At 37.5% G+C, this 26,151-nt stretch overlaps 1 protein-coding gene across 3 annotated transcripts in view; it reads right to left on the bottom strand.

Annotated features, from left to right (window-relative positions):
* Positions 1–26,151, bottom strand: part of TRAPPC11 (trafficking protein particle complex subunit 11) — a 42,677-nt gene that overhangs the window by 5,812 nt on the left and 10,714 nt on the right. For all 3 annotated transcript variants that reach the window (XR_014298441.1, XR_014298442.1, XM_082680470.1), the window contains exons 9-29: positions 25,151–25,284; positions 24,349–24,496; positions 22,370–22,463; positions 21,341–21,420; positions 21,164–21,242; positions 21,027–21,081; positions 20,533–20,678; positions 19,814–19,875; positions 19,590–19,722; positions 18,868–18,998; positions 15,325–15,480; positions 13,403–13,590; positions 13,151–13,299; positions 12,847–12,968; positions 12,207–12,326; positions 9,461–9,526; positions 9,195–9,351; positions 8,295–8,406; positions 4,605–4,696; positions 4,305–4,438; positions 2,490–2,657 (exon numbers count right to left, since the gene is read on the bottom strand). Coding sequence is in view for 1 of the 3 variants with exons in the window: in XM_082680470.1 (XP_082536596.1) it covers positions 2,490–2,657; positions 4,305–4,438; positions 4,605–4,696; positions 8,295–8,406; positions 9,195–9,351; positions 9,461–9,526; positions 12,207–12,326; positions 12,847–12,968; positions 13,151–13,299; positions 13,403–13,590; positions 15,325–15,480; positions 18,868–18,998; positions 19,590–19,722; positions 19,814–19,875; positions 20,533–20,678; positions 21,027–21,081; positions 21,164–21,242; positions 21,341–21,420; positions 22,370–22,463; positions 24,349–24,496; positions 25,151–25,284 (2,526 nt within the window). In the remaining 2 variants the exon portion in view is untranslated. The remainder of the gene's footprint in view (positions 1–2,489; positions 2,658–4,304; positions 4,439–4,604; positions 4,697–8,294; positions 8,407–9,194; positions 9,352–9,460; positions 9,527–12,206; positions 12,327–12,846; positions 12,969–13,150; positions 13,300–13,402; positions 13,591–15,324; positions 15,481–18,867; positions 18,999–19,589; positions 19,723–19,813; positions 19,876–20,532; positions 20,679–21,026; positions 21,082–21,163; positions 21,243–21,340; positions 21,421–22,369; positions 22,464–24,348; positions 24,497–25,150; positions 25,285–26,151) is intronic.

The raw sequence follows: 26,151 nt of genomic DNA, 5'->3' as shown, positions 1-26,151 counted from the left end.
GACCACCCATCCCACCGCCACTCCCCAACCCAGTCATGACTTCTCCCCTGCAGGGTAACCTCAGACATGACAGTGAGGAACAGCAAGGGAAATGGCTTTAGAGTGTGATGAGGTGGAAATGTTAAAAAAAGCCACTGCTGTGTGCAGGCGGGCGGTATATGGGAAATCTCTGTACCTCCCTCTCAATTTTGCTGTGAACCTGAAACTGCTCTAAAAAAAATAAAGTCTTAAAAAAACAAAAAGGCCACTGTTTAAACACAGGAGATCCAAAATTATGAGATTTAAAAAATGATAATTTAAAAGTATGGTATAAAAGGGAACCCTTTTGCACTCTCGGTGGGAATGTAAATTGATACAGCCACTATGGAGAACAGTATGGAGGTTCCTTAAAAAACTAAAAATAGAGCTACCATACGACCCAGCAATCCCACTACTGGGCATATACCCTGAGAAAACCATCATTCAAAAAGAGTCATGTACCACAATGTTCATTGCAGCTCTGTTTACAACAGCCAGGACATGGAAGCAACCTAAGTGTCCATCGACAGATGAATGGATAAAGATGTGGCACATATATACAATGGACTATTACTCAGCCATAAACAGAAACGAAATTGAGTTATTTGTAGTGAGGTGGATGGACCTAGAGACTGTCATACAGAGTGAAGTAAGTCAGAAAGAGAAAAACAAATACCGTATGCTAACACATATATATGGAATCTAAAAAAAAAAAGGTTCTGAAGAACCTAGGGGCAGGACAGGAATAAAGACGCAGACGTAGAGAATGGACTTGAGGACACGGGGAGGGGGAAGGGTAAGCTGGGACGAAGTGAGAGAGCGGCATGGACTTATATACACTACCAAATGTAAAACAGATAGCTGGTGGGAAGCAGCCGCATAGCACAGGGAGATCAGCTCGGTGCTCTGTGTCCACCTAGAGGGGTGGGATAGGGAGGGTGGGAGGGAGACGCAAGAGGGAGGGGATATGTGGATATATGTATATGTATAGCTGATTCACTTTGTTGTAAAGCAGAAACTAACACACCATTGTAAAATAATTATACTCCAATAAAGATGTTAAAAATATAAAAATAAAAAAATAAAAGTTTGGTATAGAATAGAAGCTTAGAGGGTTAATAAAAATGATTTGTTTTGCAGATGCAAAAGAAAAACACAACAAAACTGTGTAAGTCTAGAAAGGTAACAGGTGGGATGATTATGACACATACATGAACACAGGCTAACTTACAATTTACCAAATCCCAGATTATATAAACAAGGCTTCCCCAAAGCCTGACAGATACAAAAACGGAAATTGTAACTTGTCATCCAAAAAGGGGGTATAAACTTAAAAAGAGAACATACAAGGGACTTCCCTGGTGGCACAGTGGTTAAGAACCCACCTGCCAATGCAGGGGACACGGGTTCGAGCCCTGGTCTGGGAAGATCCCACGTGCGCGGAGCAACTAAGCCCGTGTGCCACAGCTACTGAGCCTACGCTCTAGAGCCAGCGAGCCACAACTACTGAGCCCGCATGCCACGCTACTGAAGCCCACACTCCTAGAGCCCGTGCTCCACAACAAGAGAAGCCACCGCAGTGAGAAGCCCGCGCACTGCAACAAAGAGTAGCCCCCACTGGCCACAACTAGAGAAAGCCCGCACATAGCGGCGAAGACCCAGTGCAGCCAAAAATAAAAAAACAAAACAAAACAAAAAACAGTGTGATCCTCTATCAATTATTTTAAAAAAAACACAACAACAACAACAATAAAAAAAGAGAACACACAGGATTCATATATGTTCATGTATCTCTGGTTACCAAGGGAAACCAGAACTATCTGGAGAAACAGCCTTAATTTAGGCATCAAGAGTGGCTTAACCCGAGGCAAAGCGATGACAATCCTACAGGGTCCTTTACTGAAGGAACCTGGAAATCGTATCACTGTTAAAAAATCAAAATATTAAACCAGAGTATAGTTTCTGACTGGTGATCGTTTTCAGAAAAGACCCAAATCCAGTAGTACTACATAGTTAGAATCAGAAAAGTTCAGGGACTGTATTCAGAAAGTTAATCCATTTTGATTAAAAAATAGTTACAAATTAACTACAATTTTAAAACATACTTTTAAAAAGTAAACAAAAAATTAAAATAAAGAAATTTAAAAAAGAAAAACAAAAATAGAAATACACTTTACTAAACGCCAAAGAAAAACCATGTTTAAGGATGCCAGAAAGATAAACCTTTACCCAAGGGAATAAAAATCTTTGAAATTACATCTAGAAATATCTATAAAATAGAAATCTAAAAAAAATCTATAAAATAATAACTTTACAGAAATGAATAGCAATATTGCCAAATTTATACAGTAACAGTCAAAGTCCTATCCTGCTAGTCTCCAAATACTTAGTGAAGTTTACATGAAAAGACATCTTCTTTTGTTTGTTTTCAAGACAGTGAATTTAAAAAGCAGAAAATGTCTAAGCCTCACCTTTACAAAAATCCTGGTGGGTATAAAACGCCTGAGCAGTTGATTTGTGAAGTTGGGGAACCTGAGCAAGTTGATGTTGAGAGACGGTAGCTGCTGATACCCGGCCATCAGAGGGTAGAAATTATATAACATTTCCTGCTCGGTGCCAGGGAGGATACGTAATCGAATCTAAATCACAAAAGTTATAGAGAAAGATGATCAAATATAGATATCAAATATATCTATACGACGTTACCCATACATTACTAGCAAATGATAGGACACCTAAATCTTTCTGGTGAAATATTCACACGCTCTCCTATCCCTTCTTCCAGACAGATACCAAAATATACAGCGAATTAATGAGGTCAGGATCATGCAGTTAACAAACGTAACAAAAACATGTGCATGATTTCTCAGTTTCTACCAACATCTAAAAGGCAACCTGTACCTGCTTAACAATGGGACCACAGGGTGGATCAGTATTTCCTGTGCCTTAGACCAGGCAGGCTTTATAGGCACGGCACAGGGCGCTATGGGATAACGTGCGGAAAAGCATCTTTGTAAACATTATGTCAACATGAGACAAACAGATTGTTTCCTGTGTTTTGTGTTAGGGACTCTACCTTTGAGGTAAGGTAAGTAACTTCAGGGGAAGAAAAGATGTTTGTACTTTAGGAAAGAACACCAACAGGTAAGGTTTTTGGTATCTTACATTATCTAATTATTTTTAAGTCAATATGTGAAAGAGATCAAAACAATCAAGAAAAGCTTACTCATTTGCAAATGAGTACATATATGTGCGTGTTGCGTCAGAGATAATACATGTGTGTGTAATCAACATATTACAGCTAATATTATATTTGGTATACACTATAAATTTAAATTACTGTACAGATTTACAGTATACTTCATGTGCAATTCTACTTTCATTTAACTGCAAACACAGCACTAAGGACATGCCCAGCCATGGCATGGCTGGTGAGTCAGGGCGGATGCTACTAGGTGTTAAGACAAGTTTGTGCTCTAATTACATCCTTATCTTACTGACCACTGAGGTGTGTCCCTGTTGCCACTCTTTTTTGTTTTGTTTTTGTTTTTGTTTTTGTTTTGGCCACACTGCACAGCTTGCAGGACCTCAGTTCCCTGACCAGGGATTGAGCCCAGGCCCTGGCAGAAAGCCCAGAATCCTAACCACTAGGCCACCAGGGAGCTCCCCTCTGTGGCCACTTTGAAGAGGAGGACAGTATTCTCACTGCAACATGGTTTTGCCTGAGAGTGTACGTCCCACTCAAAAATCTGATGAACTTTTCTACCCCTGATTTGAATAGATGAATCAAAACATCTTAATCACTTATTTTTATGTATAGATACAAAATTGTGCCTACACGAAACAAAGGTAAGTAAATTCTATGCAAGATCAAAATCTCTTAAAAACTGTACTGATAGTTCAGAAGGGAATTAAGCTTTGATCTGTGTGGTCATGCCTCAAGGCCTCAAATTAAAAGACACACACACACACAAACTCATTAGTGATAAAAGGGATATTTTTAAATTTTCAGGAATTCTGTTGTAGTCCAAGAATTTGTGAACTCCTGTTTTATACGGAGAAAGAACCTATATGTGTGATCTCAAAGCAAAAAGGGTTGCCCATTTAACTCAGTTCTATAGCCAGCTGTAATTAACCTTCAAAAGTGACTGAAGATTCCCCACTATCAAAACAACAGGGACCACAGTCAGCCTTATCAATTCATTTGTACACAAAATGTACAGCTTTCCACTTCCTGGCCATACTTTTGTGTCTTCATAAACAACCCAAAGAGATATGACCTGTACCTGTTTAAGACCTGAGAACATGAAGGCGTCACTGGGCTCCACAGAAATCTCCACATCTTGAACTAAGTCAGTCTTATTCTGGAGGTGATACTTGACTGGTAACGACTCTCTAACACGCCCGAATGATGGCAGATCTGCAGAGAAAGATGACACATTACTCTTGGTTTAAAAAAAAAAAAAAAAAGCTCACCATTTATGGGTTCTTTTTTTTTTTTTTTTTTTTTGCGGTACGTGGGCCTCTCAATAAAATAAATATTCTTACTGGATTTTTTTGATCAAATAAAATGTGAGTGCCGTTACCTGCGTTCACATGGAGAGGGATATTTTCTACAATCACGTGTGGCAGAGTGATGACAGTGCTGATGACAGGGATGTCGGCCATGGCTGAAGTCCTACAGCAGAAAAAGGTACCTTTTAAATCCACGTTTCATGTGAGAAGTTAATAAATCAAAACCAGGGAACACGTATATTCACCAACTAATTACGAAGGAAATATAAATTATCCCTTTTCTAAAAGTTTATTAATGGAAGGAGTTTTGTGAAGAGCTTTTACAATCCCATTTTTGTTTTGAGGATTTCCGATTAACAAATGTTGTAACTCAAGGCTGCTGTTTGGTCCCAGTGATGAAGTAAGGAGTTGCGTCAGAATGTAAGTCAACTGCACCACGAGCACACCACGTAACACAGTGTTTTGGCAGCAAAGCGTTCTCAATGTCAGCAGCAGTGCGGTGCTTTACATTATGACACAAACACCTTCTCACACCAAGGACCATCTCCAGACGAGCACCAGACCACTGGACATGCCCTGCTGAACTGCACTGTGGGCACACAGGAGAAACTGAAGACTAAAAACATTTTACTATCAGTAGACACAGTGGCATTCCAATATTCCTGAGATAAAGTGAGTTACATTATGAGACTGTCAGATATTTTTCCCTGTAGTACAGTCCGGGTGGGAACTCCAGGGGCAGCTGGCATCTATCTGACTGCTGAGCATGTACGTAGAGGTGGAACCGCTGTGACACTATTACAGTAGTGCAAACCACTGACGGGCAAAAGCACCCAACCTCTCACCATTAAGAAATACATGTCTTTTTTTTTTTTTTTTTTTTGCGGTACGCAGGCCTCTCACTGTTGTGGCCTCTCCCGTTGCGGAGCACAGGCTCCGGACGCGCAGGCTCAGCGGCCATGGCTCACGGGCCCAGCCGCTCCGCGGCATGTGGGATCTTCCCGGACCAGGGCACGAACCCGTGTCCCCTGCATCGGCAGGCAGACTCTCAACCACTGCACCACCAGGGAAGCCCCAAGAAATACATGTCTTTATAGTAACACAGCAGAGTAATTAAGCAGCACCTTCAAAATGCTGTTTTAATTCCTATAAACATGTGAATTAAACTAAACATCAATATGGTAAATTCAAGGGGGGGGGGAAGAAAGACAAGTCAATTTTTTAAAAATAAAATTACCTATTTTTCCTTTCTCATTTTTATTATCTTAATTACTGTCTCAAGACTTATAAAATAATTGAGCCATGCCAAGAAAATAACACATGAAATACCATGCATCTACCTCCTGGCCTAAGAGAACATAAGAACATAGCTGAATCTCCCTGTGTACCCCTTCCCACTTGCATCCCCCCAACCTCCACTCTAGAAGTAACTACTAGCCTGAATTTGGCTTCTATCATTCCTATGTGTTTCTTTATGCTTTTCCAAATTATACGTATAGCCCTAAGAAACATGTTTTACGTGTTTTCTAATACTATATATATGCAATTTGTTCATATTCTGCAGTTGCTTTGTTTCATTTAGTATTAATAGGCTGATAGGTGTAGCTCTGGTTCCCTCATTTTCACTGCTATATAATATTCCACTGTGCGAATGTGCCACAATTTATCCAATTTCCTGTTGGTGGACATTTATTTTCTAACTTTTAACTATCATAAGTAGTGCCGCTATGAACATTCTCAGACATGTCCCCTTTGTGTATGTTTTTGAATCTTTTCTAGGACTGCAGGGTATAGCCATCAGCTTTACACTGCCAAATATATTTCCAGAGCAACTGTTCTAATTTATACTCCTCCTCTTGACAAATTTTGCACTTTTTAACCTTTTTATTTTTTCAAAGTAGTGGGAGTACAGCTGAATCTCAGATAAACTTATAAGGCTGAACTTCTCTCCCCCTACGTTTACTGGCCATCCAGCTTCTTCTGATCACTGTACTGTCTACTCAAGTATTTTTCTCAACTCTCAGTTAAGAGACTTGTGTTTTTCTTATGATCTGAAGAAGTTCTTGATCTGAATTCGAATCCTTTGTCAGTTTTAGATGTTGCAAATAGCTTCCCCCAGTTTGTATTTTCACTTTCTTCATGCTGTTTTCTAATGAACTGAAAAACAATTTTGAGAAATCAAATTTATCCATTTTAGTGGCTTGTACTTTCAGGGTCTTATTTAAAGAAATTCTTTCCTATGCCAAAGTCATAAAATGATTCTCTTATTTTTCTACTAAAAGTAATAAAGTTTTGCTTTTTACTATTAAACTTTAATAAACCTGGAATTTTTATATACAGTATACAGTGGTACAGCAGATATCCCATTTTTTTCCCAAGTCAATATCCAACTCTTTACCACCAATTATAAAGCAGTTGCTCCTTCCCCTACTGATCTATAATGCTACCTCTGTGAAATGTAATTTCCATGTGTGGAACTATGTCTAGACTCTCTCTTCTGTTCCATTGGTTTATTTACATCTCCCAGAGCCAATACCATAGTGATGACTACTTACAATAAGTCTTAGAATCTGGAAGAGCAAGTACCCTTGCCTAGTTGTACTTCTTCTGGAATATTTTGACTATGACTGCCTCTTTGCCTTTCCATACAAATTTTAGAATCAAGAGTGTCAAGTTCCACAAAAACAAAAACAAAACAAAACAAGCTGTTGAGATCCTGAAGGACACTGCACTGAATCTATAGAACAATTTACAATATTAAATCTTATCCAAACCCTATCAGAGATTATTTTGTATCTCTCCCATTTACTTAGGTCTTCCTTTAATGCTTTAAATTTTTATAATTTTCTCCATAAAGGTAATGCACATCTTCTACTAGATGTATTCCTATGTATCTTACCATTTTGTTGTTATGTAAATGACACCTATTTAAAAAATATGTTCCCTAGACGTTTATTACTGATATATAGAAATTCAGCTGATTTTTGTATGTTGATGTTATATCCAGCAACCTTGCTGAGACTCTTTATAATTCCAATAACTTGTTGATCCCCTTGGGTTTTCTATGCGAACAATCCTATTCACTGTAAATAAGGGCAGTTTCTCCTAATGTTTTTAATGGTTGGTTCTATCATCAGAATTAATTTGGCTAAAATTGCATCTGTAATAGTTCACAAATTGTAACAAACACAAACAAAAGTTTATCCTTTTAAATCTTTGTGTTTTTGACAGAAGGTCAATGACAGCATGTGACTTCTAGTTTGTTCTCCAGGCTGACAGAAGCTCTCAACTATTAAATGACAATGAGAAGGACTTCCCTGGTGGCGCAGTGGTTAAGAATCCACCTGCCAATGCAGGGGACACGGGTTCGAGCCCTGATCCGGGAAGACCCCACATGCCTCGGAGCAACTAAGCCCGTGTGCCACAACTACTGAGCCTGTGCTCTAGAGCCCGCGAGCCACAACTACTGACCGCACGTGCCGCAACTACTGAAGCCAGCGTGCCTAGAGCCCGCGCTCCACAACAAGAGAAGCCACCGCGATGAGAAACCCGTGCACCACAACGAAGAGTAGCCCCTGCTTGCCGCAACTAGAGAAAGCCCATGTGCAGCAACGAAGACCCAACGCAGCCAAAACTAAATATAAATAAATAAATTTATTAAAAATAAATAAATGAATAAATAAATAAATGACAATGACACATAATAAAGGCATTAGAATAACACAAATAATGAAGAAAAGGTAGGGCTGATACAATTTTACCTCTTCCAGGAGATAATATAATGCCCAGTTGCTACTCCACCTTCAACATTTCCAACAGATGGGCAACGAAGACAAAAGCATTCACTGGCACTCTCTGCAGTCCGTAAGACAACTACAAGAAAGAGACTCATAATCCTCATGTAGTGATTTCATCTATAAAAAGAGAGCTTTACATCCAAGTAATACAACAAAAAAGAATACTTTATCAATTATACACTATTTGTAGAGACTTGGAAACTAAGGCTTAGAGATGTTAAATGACTTTTTCAAGGAGACAGGTAAACAGAGCAAATGAAATGACTCACTTATACTTGGTCTTAAGAATGCATCATGATTTTTCCCCCTCACAATATCTACCCTTATAACCTAGTTGAGCACAAGTTTGCTTGGGTTAACATTCAAACTAATTTTTATTCTCTCTAACAGCTCGAGAAATATACAAAAGCCCAAAGTACCCTGAACCAGAAAGGTAATATCGCCTCTATAAACTGTTTTCAGTTGGATAATTTAGAAAACTTATCGTCTGCTTTTCTGTATTTTCCAAAGTTTCTTTGGTAAACATCTTTTCCCATTTCAAATTATAAACAACAGTAAACATCAATTAAAAATTATAAAAAACAATCTATAAAAAATCCAAATATGAAAAAACACTTTATCTTCAATTACATTTTTCAGTCACTTTCTTACAGTATCAAGAATTTGATTTTTTAAAAAATAAGGTATACTCAAGCAAATTGTAAATGATGCTAATTCTAACTTAATTCTAAATGTACCTGCTTTTTGTGAGTGTAAGTCTCAAATTCCCTTCCTTAGCAAAAAGCTAACTCTTACACCACCAGCCTACACACGCACACACACTACTGTCTTCGGCTAGTTAAGGGGGATGATCCACATTCTCACCGTTGTCCACCTGGGACTCCAGCTGGTCCACGGGTGTCATGGAAGGAGCAAGCTGCAGCTCACTGGAGACGATGGTGAGGGCCCAGGGCGAGGCACTCAACAGGTCCGTCATCAGCAGGAAGGGGATGTCGGCATAAACCCTTTCCAGGTGCTCAAACTGTCACGGATGGAGACAAAGGTCTGTCAGGAAGTAAGTTAATCCATTTTCTCTTTTCTGTTAATTTCTACAACCTCAATGATTTCCAGTATGCTTCACAGGAACGTACCTTTGTAGAAACAAATTTAACTGCAACGTCAAATGGAAAGACGGTTTCTATTGTTACAGTTTCATCCTGCAAGGAAATGTAAAGGGCACAATCAATGGCTTTTCTAAATCTTAACAACAAATGAAGTTTTAAAAACAGAAGGCATACAAAACACAATCGATTACTGATCAATAAATAATTCCAATTTAAAAATTAAGAAGCTAGGATCTTTCCCTTAGGTAGTATTTGTAAGAATCTATGCAGAGAGCAGACTAATAGTTCTAATTATCTGTGGTTTTGTAACAGTTCACACTGCAAAGTACTTTCTCATACATTATCTATCTCAGGATCTAGCAACAGTGGGCAGGGTAGGCACTGTCACCATTTTACAGAAGAAGAACCAGAAGTTAAGGAAGGTTAAGTGATTGGCCTTAAGCCACAAAACTAGTGGTGCAAAGCCTAGAATCTGGGTCTTCTTTTTGTCTAAGTCCTTCACCTCACCTTGACTCAAGACAACTAAAACAATGATAATAATAATAATAATAATGTAATATGACATAGCATTATAATCACTGCACACATATTAGGAAATGCTCACAGTAACTCAAGGAAACAGACACCAGTATCACTGCCATTTTAAGATGAAGTGGTCACACAGCTAGTAGGTGACAAAGGCAGAAACTGAACCAAATCTGACCCTGGAGCCTGGACTCAACCATCCTGCTCCATCTCCTCTGCACAGGGCTGTTCAAAAACCAGTGGGCTTATAAAGCAGAAACTAACACACCATTGTAAGCAACTACACTCCAATAAAGATGTTAAAAAAAAACCAACAGAGAACGAACAGTGGGCTTACTACATCTTTTTAAAAAACAACCCACACTGTTGGTGAGAAACCTTTAAAAAAGACCATGTTGGGTTAAGACTCCGGCTGTAAGGCCAAATGGATCTGGACTTTATTCCTGGCTGGATACGTACTTACTAGCCATGTAGACCTTGGACACAGTGATGTGACCTTGGGAAGGGTATATGGTCTCTTTAAGTCTCAGTCCTCCCAAGGTTGTTGTGATAATTAAATGAGATAATGCACACAAAACACTCAGTGAAATGCCAACATCATTTTTATTATTATTATATGCTTCAAATTATTTCCTCTCTCAATTATTATCAAGCTATCCCACCCCTCTAGGTGGTCACCAAGCACCGAGCTGATCTCCCTGTGCTATGCGGCTGCTTCCCACTAGCTATCTATTTTACATTTGGTAGTGTATATATGTCCATGCCACTCTCTCACTTTGTCCCAGCTCACCCTTCCCCCTCCCGGGTAAAATAATTTTGAAAAATAATCATTACAGCCTTTTGCGAAGCTTCACAATACACACTAGCAAATTTAAATGCTGTGCTAAGTCCTGAAGTAAAAATACCGGTTTAACACCCTTTAACCCAGTATTTTCCAAACATATTTGACTAATTAATTCTTTTCTTGTGTAATATCTATTTCTATTTCTCAGAATTAGCGTCCCTTACAAGCACATCTTGGTAATGTACTGGCTGATAGAAGAATAAATACATTCTTCTCTAAAAAAGTGGCATGTACCTCGATGATCTCATGTCTTGAGAACACTGCTTAAAGATGTAGCAGCACACTGGTTTCGCTCGAGTTCAGGATAGTTCCGAGGTAGCAAACGGTTATTTCAAAGTACATTCCAAGTCTACCATCAGCTTCATTATCAGAAGTAGAAACAACATCCAAGGCTTAGGACTTTAAATGTGCACAGAACTTTAACGTTCTTATTTTCTAGATGAGGAGATGGAGGTCGAAAGGAGTTACCTGGCTGACCTGGGTTCAGGATTTAGGAGGCAGTGCTGAGACTGGCACCCTTATCTCCTAGTTCACCAGCAGGGTCTTTTAATTACATCAGGCTGGTGAAATTTTTGACAGTGTATTATATGCCTTCCTCCCTGCCACTTGGGGAATCCTCCTGAACTCTCTTAGGATGGTTTTGTTTCCCAGTGACGTATAAAACAGCCTGCGACCCAGCCCTGTGCAGTGACCAAACTACAAACCCCCAAATTCCTAGGGCTTCTCCTCTGCTGGACTGAGGACCCCATTCCTAAGAAAAGGCTGCCAGGACTAAGAAGATACCAAATATCATCATTTTCCATTAATAAAAGGGGATACAAGCATCATATACAATGTGGTTAAGTCTATATAAAAACACGTCCCCCTGCAATCTCTTGAAACAAAAAAGACCGATAAGAAATTCATCAAGGAGTTAATAGCAGCTGCCCCGGAGTTGTTGGACCCGATAGCTTTCTTATTTCTTCCTCACCAATGTGCACTCACCAAAAAGTGATGTTCAAAAGAATCTTTTTTACTAACAGAAGAAATATTCCATAAAGGGAGACCTCCCTCCCACAAGATCTTCTTCATATTAGCCAACTTACAGATTTTATCTAATGTGTGATTTTATAAAGAAGCAGATAGGTTTAGAGTCTCAAGACTTTTTTGCATGAGATCTTAAAGCTTTTGGTTCTCTGTACAAAAAAACCATATAGGCCAATTTTCTAATGTTTGAGCAATGAATACCATATCATCACATCATTTACAATAAACATAAATGATAAAAAAAACAACAGATGTTTCATTAAAACTTGTAATGGACTGTAAGCACCTATGCTGTTTATTTTACAGGTTAACTAAGATAATACAAAATAGGAAACACTCCAAATATGGTATTTCTCGAAGTAGCTATGAAATAAATACCTTGTGACACTTGCAAACAATTTCTTTTTCTTCAATAGTTGTATTGATCAGGTAAGAAACATACACAAGAAACATTCTTGAGCCCACTGTTCCACAGCGAACATATAACATTTTTTCCAGCTGCAACAAAATAAAAGTATTTTAGTTTAATTACTATTACAGAGATTGCCTCCTGATATATATTCTAGGATAATGCTCCCACCTTTCAGAGTTTACTGTACCAACTGGTTAAATTCTTGAACACTTTTTATAGCTGTTCCTGTTGCAGCATGAGTGGGATCATTACTACTCCATCTTTTTTTTATTACCATTCTCAATTTCCCAAGAATTCTTTGTGTTTGGCTTGGAAATAAAAGTTGACCGAAAGGTTATTTAACTAAGCTACAAATTTTGTGTTATTTAGTTATTTTATCAGGCAATGAATTCTCCACATTAGCATCGTTTGTTCTAAAATCCCTTGTATGAAAACTGAAGACATTTTACACATTAAATATGTGAAATGTGAATAAAACGTGCATTAGTTGCATCACTTTTTTAGTCTCGGGATATGCTGTTAAAATGCTCTAAAACTAAAACTCACTACATATTTAACACTACAGCCTAACCGATTTCCTCTCCAATCACAGTTGGCCAAGTTCACCTGCTCCCCGGGATGTAGGTCTCCAACAGGAATGTCAGTGAGTAGAGCCGGGTAGGACTCATCACACGGTTCTGTTCCATGAAGAGTCACATGAGTTTTCTGAGTTAAATTGGCATCCTGTCCTAAAAGTATGAATGTTGGCGTTTTAAAAATACAGGAAATTCAATCGCTATCTTGACAATTAATACTGCATAGAGAGCACTAGATCATAACCATTTTTTAAACAAACTTCCTGAAGTTGATATCACTGATGTTTATTTTATGTTGGAGCAACACGGCTCAAATTTTAAAAAGGCAAGTTTACCGGGTTTTAAACCAGCAGTGAGCTTCACGTCTCTGATGCAGGTCTTCTCGTGGGATTGCACAGTCACAACCAAACAGTACATTTCGTTAGTCAGGGCAGGAGGGTCATGTCGCAGATGGACAGAAATGTTTGGAACTCTGGAAATGATCCTTTGGGAAAAAATGTTAGCTAAGTCACTGATTTTTTAAAAGAAACAAAGTATTCAAAAGAAGTGAGGTGACCTTCTCCCATCTGCCCACCAGGCTGACTCACATGGTGCTCGCCTGGATCACTATGCTGTCCCAGTGAAGCTCGCTGTCGGGGAGCCTGGGCCTTCTTTTGAAAGAACGGGCGGCCTGTAAGGCTTCCTGGGTGGAAGCGGCATCTCCTCCTCCCCCCTGCCAATTCAAGACCACGCATCTTCCTGCCTCGCTGCCCAGAACCAGATCCAAGGATGTGATCTAGAAGGAGGAGGTCTGTCAGAAACGCCATCTCATACCAGTTCGTCACCATCCCCTCCCAACAAATTACAGGGTGGGCTGCTGGGCTGTGGCGTTCCTCGGACCCACGACGTGACACAGGTTGGAACACCTGCTGTGGGAGTCCAATCCCAGACCCTTCTCAGCTGTGACACTGGCTAGCCGTGTGTGGAGTTTCAACCTCTTCACCTTTAAACAAGGATAATGAGCTGACTCCCCAGCTCGGACACGACGGTGAGGTGCTGCTATCCCAGTGCTCGGCGTGGTGGCTGAAGGAGCAGACACTGCAGTAGTGGCTGCTGAGTGAAATCAATGAATGTTCTGCTAACCGTTAACATACTCACAAGCTAACTCCTAGTGGCCACACGTATTCTTCCCGACGACATCAACAGTATTAGCAATGAAATTCTTTATTAACTGAATAAATGTCCTTTCCACTAAATCCCTTAACAAATATACTCAAAATAGTATTATTAATTATGATTTACACCTGGTAGGCTTCCTTAGGTACCTTGTAAAAAATTAAAACATGTCACGAGGGATTTAGCCAAAATCATGCAGAATTTTTTTTTTAATGAATAAGCAAAAACTCTGGATATTGGTAAATAATAAAATCAACAGATTCACAGAAATTGTTATGAGAACATAGGGGTACAGCCTTAAGTTTCTGTCTTGGAAATGGTCTCTAGTTCACGTTAGCCGACCATTCCCGTTCCAGCCATGGGAGAGCAGCACTTCATGAGTGCTCACCTCGTCCTAGTCACTATCCCAGGAGATTTACGTTAACTAACTGATTTAATTCTCATGAAACACTGAGAAGTAGGTAATGTTACTATCCCCACTTTACAGATGAAGAAATGGAGACGCAAAGAGGTCAAGTGGCCCAGGGCCACAAGCAGGTGAGCCAGAGAGCTGGCATTGAAACCCACGTAGCTTGGCTCAGAGTTTATGCTCAATAAAAATATGACTTCCATCACGTATTTCTGAAAGCCATTTTAATTATCTACATTAAATGAATCCTTTGAAGTATATATCTTCATTTTTTCTTTAAAAATATGCAATCAGCAATGTTTAAAGGTCAAAATGATATAGCTCTTTAGTGTGAATTATGTCATATTTTACAAAATATAATTACTACATTATAATTATTAAATATAATTACTATATATATATATATATATACAGTTTAAAATTCCTTAGCTGATTATGCAGCCATTAAAAATGAGGTTGGTCTCATGTACTAACAGGAAATGATGTCTAATATATCACTATCAAGTGAAAAAAGCCAACTACTGAATATTACGTATAACATATTCTCACTGGGCTTCCCTGGTGGTGCAGTGGTTGAGAGTCCGCCTGCCGATGCAGAGGACACAGGTTCGTGCCCCGGTCTGGGAAGATCCCACAGGCCGCGGAGCAGATGGGCCCGTGAGCCATGGCCGCTGAGCCTGCGTGTCCAGAGCCTGTGCTCCGCAACGGGAGAGGCCACAACAGTGAGAGGCCCGTGTACCGCAAGAAAAAAAAAACAAAAAAACATATTCTCACTGAGGGGAAACCTACCAAAAAACCATAATGAATGGGTTCCCTTGGGAAGTCCAAGTGGAAGATTTTCATTTTTTACTTAATAAACTTCTGTATTATTTTTATTATAATTTTTTCTGACATACACATTATTTCATCACTTAAAATATTTTTTAAACACATTTCATAACTAACCTCAATTTTCTTTCCCACATCTTCAGTTTTTGCCACAAATTTAAATAAAAACTTCCTTGTTTTACCAGGAACTAAGCACATCTTTCCCTGAGTCAAATTTTCTAAAACGTCACTCGCTTTGGATGCTTCTTCGATTACACAGAACTGGTTGTATTCCTGAAAAAGAGGTGAGCAAGGGTCATGGTTTATGAACTCAAATGTCATATGTTTTGCTAACACTAAACACCGAATTACTTGGAGCTTGTTAAGGTTAACTGCACTGATACTGAAGCATTATGAATTTTCTATTAATAAAAGAAAAAGTATTTTTATGCCAGACGGTAGCAGTTAACCACTCACTGCTGCCACAAGATAAAGACGGTTCACACAGAAGCTGACCTCTGAAAACATTTATTTAGCCATCCCTTTCCTGGAGACAGAAAGAAAGACTTTTTGTTTTGCGTCGGATGCTACTGTCTATCATCTTTTCTTAAAGAGCTTCCTTTTTACCTGGCTTCTGTGACACTATAATAGCTCCTGTTTCTCACTCTCCTGCTTTTCCCTCAAAGGTCTTTTTTCCCTCTTGTTCCCCTAATTCAGAGGTTCCAAAAGTTTCAGTCCTTAGCTTTTGGTTTTGCTTTTCTCTTTATGTTTACTTCACTGCAAAGTCTATCCATGTCTACATATTCGGCACCTCTGTGCTAATATCTCCCACATAAAAACTTCTAATTCTGACCTATTCCTTAACTAAAAGCTTATATCCACAATTGTCTCAGGGATAATTCCACTATCACTTCAAGCTACCTTCCCAGAAAAGCACACTCCTTACAGATGAATAAACAGAGACATCTTTCATATACATATCTAAGGGATCACCATTCTCATCCTTTCAATAAATACTGAGAACCTTCCAAGAGCCATCTTCTATCCCAGCAGGTGAATTATCTTCACAGAAGATTCTAATACAGTTAAGTTTTATACCTTCCTTCTAATTTTCATTTCTATTCCAGGCTTATGAAGCCTCGTACCCGCTACTTTTTTCCTTGTGATTTGCATCCTGCATTTCAAATAACATATATTAAGAATACAACTTTAAAAACAAATTGCTTTATATTTTATTTTAATATTTTTATTAGTTTAATTACAGATGTGGTCTGTGTTGCTAAAAGGGAAAAAGAAGGAAGGAAAAGAAATGCAATAGTAGGCTATGATGTGAAAGGAAAATGAGAGTGCCTTCCTTGACCCTCTAAATTCCAGATTTAGAATATTTCACAGTGAGTGAAAAAAAAAATGTCTGTCCTCTTGGAGCTTACATTCTAGTAAGAAAAACAAGCAATTTACCAAATAATCACATAACAAGAGTGAAACCACAGCTGTGACAAGTACTATGAAGGGTTATGTGAGCCTGGCTAGGTCAATCAGTCATGTAGGTCAGGCGAGGTGTCCCTGAGGAAGTGAGGCTTTTAAGGGGATAAAACATGAGGAGGAACTAAGCAAATAAAAGAGGAGGGAAGACCAATCCAAGCATAAGAAACAGCACATATAAATCTCTTGTCCTAATACTGTATGATCTTACTTATATGTGGAATCTACAACTTATAGAAACGGAACTCATAGAAACAGAGAGTAGAATGAGGATTGCCATAGGCTTGGCGTTGGCAGAAATGGGAAGATGTCGGTCAAAGGGTATAAACTTCCAGTTACCAGACAAATAAGTTTTGGGGATCTAATGTATGGCATGGGGACTATAATTACTGTATTATTTACTTGCACGTTGCTAAAAGAGTAGATCCTAAATGTTCTCACAAAGACAACAACAAAAAGGTGATTATGTCAGGTGATGCATGTGTTAACTAACCTTACTATGGTAATCATTTTGCAAAATATATGTATCAAATCATCATGTACACTTTAAACTTACACAATTTTATATGCCATATCTCAATAAAGCTGGAAAAATAAACAAACTGTTTTGGGCCTGCAAAAACCAAATAGCCCATCCTTTATCCATCCTATCCCCATTCTGTATCCTCTGTATACACTCAGCAATCCAAACTTACCTATTTTTAAATGACTCTTATTCCTTTATCTCCATTCCCATCACTAAAATCCTATTCCAAATCCTCATACTTTTGTACCTGGGTTCATACAAAGAGCCTCTGGTTTCTAAAATATCATTTCTTTCCCTCTATTTTGCTACTGGAATAAAGTTTCTTAAACATAAATTTCATGTTCTTGCTTTAAAATTCTCAAAATAATTGGAATCCTTGCGTAATGGTTTGAAGTTGAATAAAACATACTAATCTTCAAGTGACCCAGGTTCATTTTACGAATTCTATTACAGGGACATTGCTCAGTTCTTATGAGTCAAAAAAAACCTATTTAAACCGATAACATTCTTTCTTTACCACCATTCAATAAATAAACAGATAACGAATAAATGAATGAATAAATCAATCTTAAAAGGCTTCTATTGATACTTCCCAGACTGACTCTGCTTAACTCTCCAGGTTCCTCTAAGCCACGCAGCCTGACTCCCACTCACCCCACCTATGATCCCTCTGCTCTCGTGAGGCTGCTGTCTTCACTTGCCCAAAAACACAGAACATTCACTCCTGTTTCCATTCAGCGTTTCCTTATTGCCAAACACATCCTTTCCCTCTCATCTTTTTAAACCTATCTTAATTGCATCTTCAATTTTGAAACTTCCTCTTTTCTCCAGCATGCCTGCCATAACAGTATTTCTAGGCTACACACACATTTAGGCCATCTGTGAGCCAGTCCTGGCCTTGCTCCCAAAACGCTTATATTTTAGTGGGGTTGATATATGCTAAACTTTTTCAGGTTCACCATGATGCTAAGAATATTGTAACTCTCAATAAATGCTTGCTGGTTACAGCTCAGTACACTTTCTGTGTGACCAGAAAATTAGAAGTGAGCTTATAACTGAAACAGAATGTAATCAAGCACTTGACTACATCACACTATAAAAATGTTCAAATATAGGAAATATAGTACGATCCCAATTCTGGAGAAAAAAGTTGCTTATATATGCGTGCACATAAGATGTCTAGACTATTCACGAAGTTAATTGTGACGCCCCCTAAGGAATGGAATTGGAGGAACACACATTTACTTTCTACTTTATATCCATCTATTCCACTTTCATTGCTTTAACATCAAACATATAACAGTTTTATAATATAAAGCTAATACCAATGTTAGAATAAAACAAACGGTTTTGAAAATTATATTCATTCTGAATATATCTTATTTGAAATTCAAGATACATGTTACAAAACTTTTTGTCTATGTGTAGACAAAGTTCTCAGGTTTCCTAAGCAGGGAGTGAAAACAAAAATTAGAATAGAAAAGTATAAAACTTGAATTGTGGATACAGAAGTTGAGAACTATAAATACAATTATTCTTAAATAGACTCTATCAAAATACATTTGTTAATATGAAACCATTAAGACCTAAAATTCACTAAGCACATTTTACCTCATTTAATAAGCTAAAATAAGATACACACATGGTAAAAACACCTTAAAAGGTGCCATTACCTGATTATTAAAGTTGACACAGAGCTTAGAAAACCTAATGGGATGTGGGCAGTCAGCCTTCAGATAAATATCGAACTGCACGGGAACGTCGACATGAAAACTTGGGGCGTGGAACTTGGCTTTGCATTGCACTAGAAATAAAACAAAAAGGGCCGAGTCAGACACCACCAGACACGCTAGACACACACACATTATTCTCTGGTCCACATCTGCTCTTCAGAAAGAAAACAGCTACACTGGATATTCTTACTGACTTCTGCACCTGAAGCATTTCAAAAGACATAAATCAAGCCAAATTTAAATAAACTCTAGCTCCAAAACCTCTCTAATTTTAAAAACATGGTTCCCCCTAAAATGTAACTGACATAGGATTTTAAAGAAAAAAGAACCATTTTGTTATTTTTAACTTATTTCAAAATACCTGCCTAGACAATAAAGCATAAACTTTTTAAATAACTGTCTTTCCAAATGCATTTCAAATAACATCTGAACTACAAACGAACAGAGTAAACGTTAAGACCTCAACTAAGTATTTAAAATTTTGACCATCTTTAAAGTCGATGGGCAGAAAATTAAAAAAAAAAAAACAAAAAAAACCACACAGTTCACCTACAAAGTGACCGTACTTGGAAAATTCTTTGACTTCATTATTCTGTGTCTATTTATTTTGTAGAAATAAGGACGATTTCTCTAAAATAATACTGTAGACGTTGGTTACCCACCAAATGGCACAAAGTCCTGTACGCCTATTGTGAAAAGATTGCTGCCGGCCAGAGAAATTCGGTCCGCCCACAGCTTCTGAGCAGTTTTCACAGCTAATATGTCACAGTCAGGTTCAGGAGCAGGACTTTCATTCTGTGCCAACATGGAGTTAAACATCTGTTCAGCTAGTTTTATAATATACACACATCCAGATACAGATGTTATATAAAGAATTCCAGCCTACCATTAAAACGTTTATGAGGTTCTTCTCTATCCGAGATTTCTGGTCATCTTTCAGAGTTGAAGCTAATAGGAAGGAAGAAGGAAGAAAATTAGAACTATAAGACAGGCAAGTAAGCCCACTACCCCCATTTCAGGTATTAAAACCCTGCAGATAAATCTCTCTTCTTTTTTTTTTTCTTTTTTTTTGTGGTACGCGGGCCTCTCACTGCTGTGGCCTCTCCCGTTGCAGAGCACAGGCTCCGGACGCACAGGCTCAGCGGCCATGGCTCACGGGCCCAGCCGCTCCGTGGCACGTGGGATCTTCCCGGACCGGGGCACGAACCCGTGTCCCCTCCATCGGCAGGCGGACTGTCAACCACCGCGCCACCAGGGAAGCCCGATAAATCTCTCTTCTAAGATGGCTAAGCACAACTCTGGAAAACTGACAGCACAGCTTCCTAAAAGTCAGCCCCAATGCTTTATGTATGTGCGTTTGAACTCTATGTGAAAAATTATTTTATGTCATATTTTAAAAAGGCAGATTTTTCTCAACTACAATAAGACCTTCAACTCTAATAAGTTCCAATAAAGTATAAAACCTCTTCACTCCGCAAAGTGACTTGCATGTGATAACAGTACTACCAGATATTTGACACTGAATTATTCTTCCAATTTAAAGAAGCTTAAAGATGCTATGTAATTGTAAAGATTCAGAATTTTACTGAAAGAACATCGAGTTACCTCTTCCAAGGAGTTCTAGGGAATAAGTGATGTAATCTTTCAGTTGGGCCATGAGGTAGGAACACTTCAGAGCTGTGGTCAGTATAGACGTGAGCAGGGTCCACCATCCTTCACTCCGATAATCACACATCACATAATCCAGCAACCTGACAGAGGACAAAATGTCAGACGGGCCAAGACAGCTTCACGAGGAAGGGTTTGAATAGTTCATGGAGAAACTAAAATAAAAGTGCTTTACTCATTTTATATAAACTTCAGAAAATCTTACTGAAATAGTTTAACAGGTATTTTCACATTAGGTAAATGTGAGGTTTCCTTAGACTCTGATAATGACTGTACCTGCAGACAATACTCGAAAAAATATCACGGAAATGGTGTTTAATAGAAGTAGGAATAAATATGGAAATAATAAATCCTTCAATACAGATTTCCATGCTAATTCTGCTGCAAGAGAATCAGAATACTTGTAAAAATAAATAGTGAACAGAACTCACTTCAAAGCTTTGGTATAATCCTTTGCATAATAATATTCCTCTCCCATTTGAACCACTATAAAGGAAAAAAGACTGTATGAACATAATTTAAAATTACTCAAAGTTGCACAAAGTTGTGGCATGTTATGGATACCTACTCAGATGACTTTTCATTCTTGGACACTTATATTTCTTAAATTGTGCAACAGCATTGCTCAGAAGAGTTATTATTATTTCCTGTTAGAAAAGATAAAATGTGAAACATTCCAATAAAAATAATCTCATGTTTTCCTGGAATACTGTAAAAAATAGTTTATACTGGAAAAAAGACTTACAGAGTGAACAACACTTCTCTCCTTCAGCTGAATGGCAAGAATCCCCACCTTCTCTTTTTCAGGATCAGAAAGATCAAAACCTGTATAAGATAGGACACAACCCATTTTAGATAGCTCATTTAACACAAATCCTTCACACGAACACTGGACGGGTACACTCCCTGAGTCCTTCGTATACAATGTACTTAAGATTCTTAAACATTCTAGAATTCTAAAGATTCTAACAGACAGCTTTATTAGCATGGAATCTTCTCTGTGGTCTCTGTTCTGAAGGGTACGTTACTGAGCTCTGTACTCTTTTGCCCAGTGGAATCAACCACCTCAAAAGTAATACCAATATCATTTTCTAGACAAAATACATTTCCTGTAGATTAAAGTAAATAATTTCTTAACAAAAAGTTTAATGGCCACAGAAATTGCTCAAATTAAGTGTGTATAAAACAAAAAAGATAGAGAAATCATTTTTAAGGTGGTTCAGGTAATGATGTTCTAAAATGTCAAACATAAAAAAATCGTTAAACTTAACTGGAATTAAAATATTTAAATAGACCAGAGTGGCTTACTAACTGTGTCATTTAAGACAACAGATGTCCAAATATTTTAGTCACATCTACATCTTTAATTATAAGTCATTCTAAGACGTAGTGATAAAAACAACACATTTTTAAAGTAGGTCTTAAAAAGTGTTTAAAAAGCACATATTTTACCTCAACATATTTTTTTTTTTTTTTGTGGTACGCGGGCCTCTCACTGTTGTGGCCTCTCCCATTGCGGAGCACAGGCTCCGGACGTGCAGGCTCAGCGGCCATGGCTCACGGGCCCAGCCGCTCCGTGGCATGTGGGATCTTCCCGGACCGGGGCATGAACCTGTGTCCCCTGCATCGGCAGGCGGACTCTCAACCACTGCGCCAGCAGGGAAGCCCTACCTCAACATAATTTGTTATTATGTTGTGCAGCCATGGAAAAATTATGATAGCAACCTTGTGCTTTTGAGGTTGAGAGGAAGGGAAAGAGGAAAAAATTATTTACTTAGGATTCCTTGTCGCCATGGTCGCTGTCCATAGAAGTCAAGAACTCCTGTCTGTGTTTCTAGGGGATCAGGACTGGGGTGCGCTACAGAAGCCTGTAAATCAAAACACAGCCCATCAAGACCAACTCTCCCTTGATCTTTGTTAGAATAAAAAAGCTTTCATAAATATGAATAACACATTCAAATATCAAAGTTGTGAATATTTTAACATAAATTAAATTTCCATAAAATTAAACAAGAAATGTTTCATTTAATATTAGGTAGTCTTATAAAAATTAAATTGAATAAATCAACCTGATTCTGACAAATGATTTCATAGTAACTAACTGCTCTACATTTTCTTTTAATTTATAAACCAGTAAAACTACATTACAAATTAAATTTGATGGTTATTCCATATGTATAAGTGTTTTTTGTGCAAATAAAAATAATGTTATAGGAGTTTTCAAAAGAAGACACTATTTTCCTTTTTTATTGTATGTGTATTAAGTCTTGGTATTGATGGGGGGAGGATACTTTTGGCACCAGAATTTACAAATTTATACCGCTTTTCTTTTTTATAACTTTTCCCTCTAAAACCAAAATGTAATACAAGTAATTGTTAAAAAAATGCAGAAAACGTCCAAAAGGAAAATGATAAAAATTTAAATTACCTATAGAGCTACTACCACGGTTAACAATGTATATACATTATTCTTCCAGATTTTGTATGCAAACGTTTATTCGTCATCAGCTGAAATAATTTTTCAACCTGCTTTTTTCTTTTAAATACATTCTGTATATCTCACCATATCATTAAAGATTCTTCCAAAATGTTATTTTTCTTGGCTGCCTGCTGTTCCACATTGTAACAGATTCCCTATAGCTGTTCACACTGTTATTTTTATTTTACATTACAATTAATAAATCTGTCAGAACAACTCTATAAATAAATTTTAATACTTATCTCTTAGGATCGCTTATCTGTCTTAGGCTTCCTGAATATGAAATTCTGGGTCAAAAGAAAGGCATGATTTTGAGGCTTCTTAATTTATTACTTGACAGAATATTATTTTACATTCCAGCCAATATTTGCTAATGCCCATTTTCTCATAGCCATACAAGACCCAGTTTTAATCACCTTTTAAAATACTGTGCTCAAATATAATATGCCAAACTTTTAAAATATAATACATGCAATGAAATTATACATCATATACAAATAACATGGTAGAAAATAGTCTAGGTATATCATGATTTAAGGGGAAAAAACCCAAGCATTTAAAGTACTAATATGCAAACTGTTTTTTTTTTTTTGAAGTTTTTTAAGTAGCACTGTTGTTAAAATTCACCTATCTTCAGAGAAGAAATCTGAGGTTTTAAGTGAAAATAAACTGATATAACTATGTGAATGTAAATATCTCTATCTATATACACACACCATGTTCTTATTTTAAAGGTGCTTATGGGGAAACTGGTATTTAAATATAATCATCCAAGAGAAAGGCAAAATGAAATGTCAAGTTTAAGAAAATATGCAGTTAACATTCTCAAATAGATTCTTTAGAGTTTTCCATGGAGAACCCCAGGAAGAGAAAGAAGGCCAATGTTATGCTCTCCAGTGGGTCAACATAAAGCACATTTCTCAGTGTCCTTCAAACTCTAGCAGTGATCACAGAAACAAAACAATGGATTTACAGTATGGCATGGACTAAACTGTGGCTTTTATTTTAAAGTAACTTTCTCTCCTCCAAATCACTGACTTATCGCTAATCATAAATCAGTTCTTCAAAGAAAAACTTCTGCTTAATTCACAGGTGAAAATAGAGTACTCAGGCTAAAACTGAAAATAATCCTAATTCCTGAAAATATAAAAGATAAAAACTTGTTACATGCAAAGGCTTGGAAAAAATTATCAACACCAATCAGCATTATCTTCTTTCAAGAGAAGGTTAATAGATTTCCTAAATGCCAGCTAATACAGGAGTCAGTGACTTACTTCATGGTTACAGAGGGTTTTCGTAAGCTGTTTCCGCTCCTGGGCATAGTATGCTGCCTGCTGGTAATAGAAACCAGGATTCTGAGTTTGAATAGCTGTCAACCCCAACTTGATAGCTTCATCAAATAAATCTCCAAAGGCCTGGAATCTTAAAGAAAAAAAAAATCAAGAAATAAAAAAATGGAATGAAAAAGAAAAAGGAAAGAAAAAGCAGCTTACTTCTAGTAGTTATTCATCCAGGAACCATAACCTCAGCAGACTGTATCAAAATAATGCTACTGCTGAACTATTAATTGTGGGGATTTCATTGTAAATACTAACACACTAATCGTAGGTTACAGAAAAATTCTTTAAGTCAACTCCTCTGTGTTAGCAGGTCTTTATAAATATACCATCAAGCCAGATGTCAACATAGTTCCCACCACTCAAATACATCCATGTTTCTGGGAAAATTTTCATTTTAGCAATTTTTAGTCATCAGTCTCAGAGGGCAAGTTCCATGTCAGTAGGGATACTGTCTATTCACTGCTATATTCTCGGTGTCTAGACACATGGTGGAAACTTGATATATATATATATATTGAATGAAAGAGATGGTCCCAGGAACTAGCTAATTTCCATTAAGAAACTGTATGAATCAGTATCTACCATTACTGGGAACATACTTATGGTGGATCATTAAAAACCTACTTACTGACAAAAATCTTAGTTCGATTTAGAACCAAAGTCCATGCTTACTCCATTCCTCCAAACCCCAAGTATTTGTTTAAAAAACATTCTGAAAATATAATTTAAAACATACTGTTTAGACATCCATGCAGCATGCTCAAAAGACAACTCTGCACTTCCGATTTTTTTCTTACACAAGTCGATGTGCTTTCGGAACTGAGCAATTGCGTCCAGTGGGGTGTTGTGCTGAAAACACAGCCTACAGATCTGGAAGATGTAAAATCAACCCCAAGGTAAAGAAGAAAACCAAAGTCAAAAGGCGTATTCATTTAAAAATATATAAAAATTGAGACTAACTTTAAAAAGAGTATGGAATTTCCTTCTCTGAAGTTCAGTAGAACTGAAGTGCAACAGAACTGATTTTCTCTATTACAAAGGTTATGCTAAAAAACAGAGGATGTCCCTTTGATTCATGAATAAAATTATTCACTATTTGTGATGAATCTATTCTATACCTTACAAAGTTTTTAAAGTATAGAATAAAGAAATATTAAACCCAATGAAGGGCATAAAGACGGGCAAAAATGAAGTATTTGCAACAGGTAACTGAGAAAGGACAGATTAACTTTCTAGTTTTAGAACTGTCAGAAAGCAAAAGATTTTTTGTAGAACAATTAGAGCACAGTAGACTCCATATCAAACAAGGATTACAGAAATTCTTGAAAACTTATCTGGGATGTTATTTCAAAGTAATAATCTATATGTATGTAGGGTAAATGAAAAAAAAAGAAGAAACAAAGCCTAAATTTATTTCCACATGCTTATTACCACTTTTAATTTTATTTTTTTAGGTATAAGGGAATACATGAAAAGTTAAATCTCTCATCCATCCCTGTCCCTCAGCCATCCAATTCCCCTCTCTAGAGGCAACAAGCTCCCAGCATACATTTGGTGATATATTCTGTCCACAGACAAGTATGTGCATTTACAAATAAACTATTATTTTTATACAAATAGCATCACACTAAATATGCTGCTTTGTGCCTTACTTTTGTCACCTAACAATATACCTTGGATATCATTCCATTTCAATGCACGGAGCTGCTTCATTCTCGATAGTTGTATAATATTTCG

This window comes from Grampus griseus (assembly GCF_964374135.1).
Source record: "Grampus griseus genome assembly, chromosome: 21".
NCBI classification, from domain to species: domain Eukaryota; kingdom Metazoa; phylum Chordata; class Mammalia; order Artiodactyla; family Delphinidae; genus Grampus; species Grampus griseus.
This window is presented reverse-complemented; position numbering and strand designations above follow the sequence as displayed.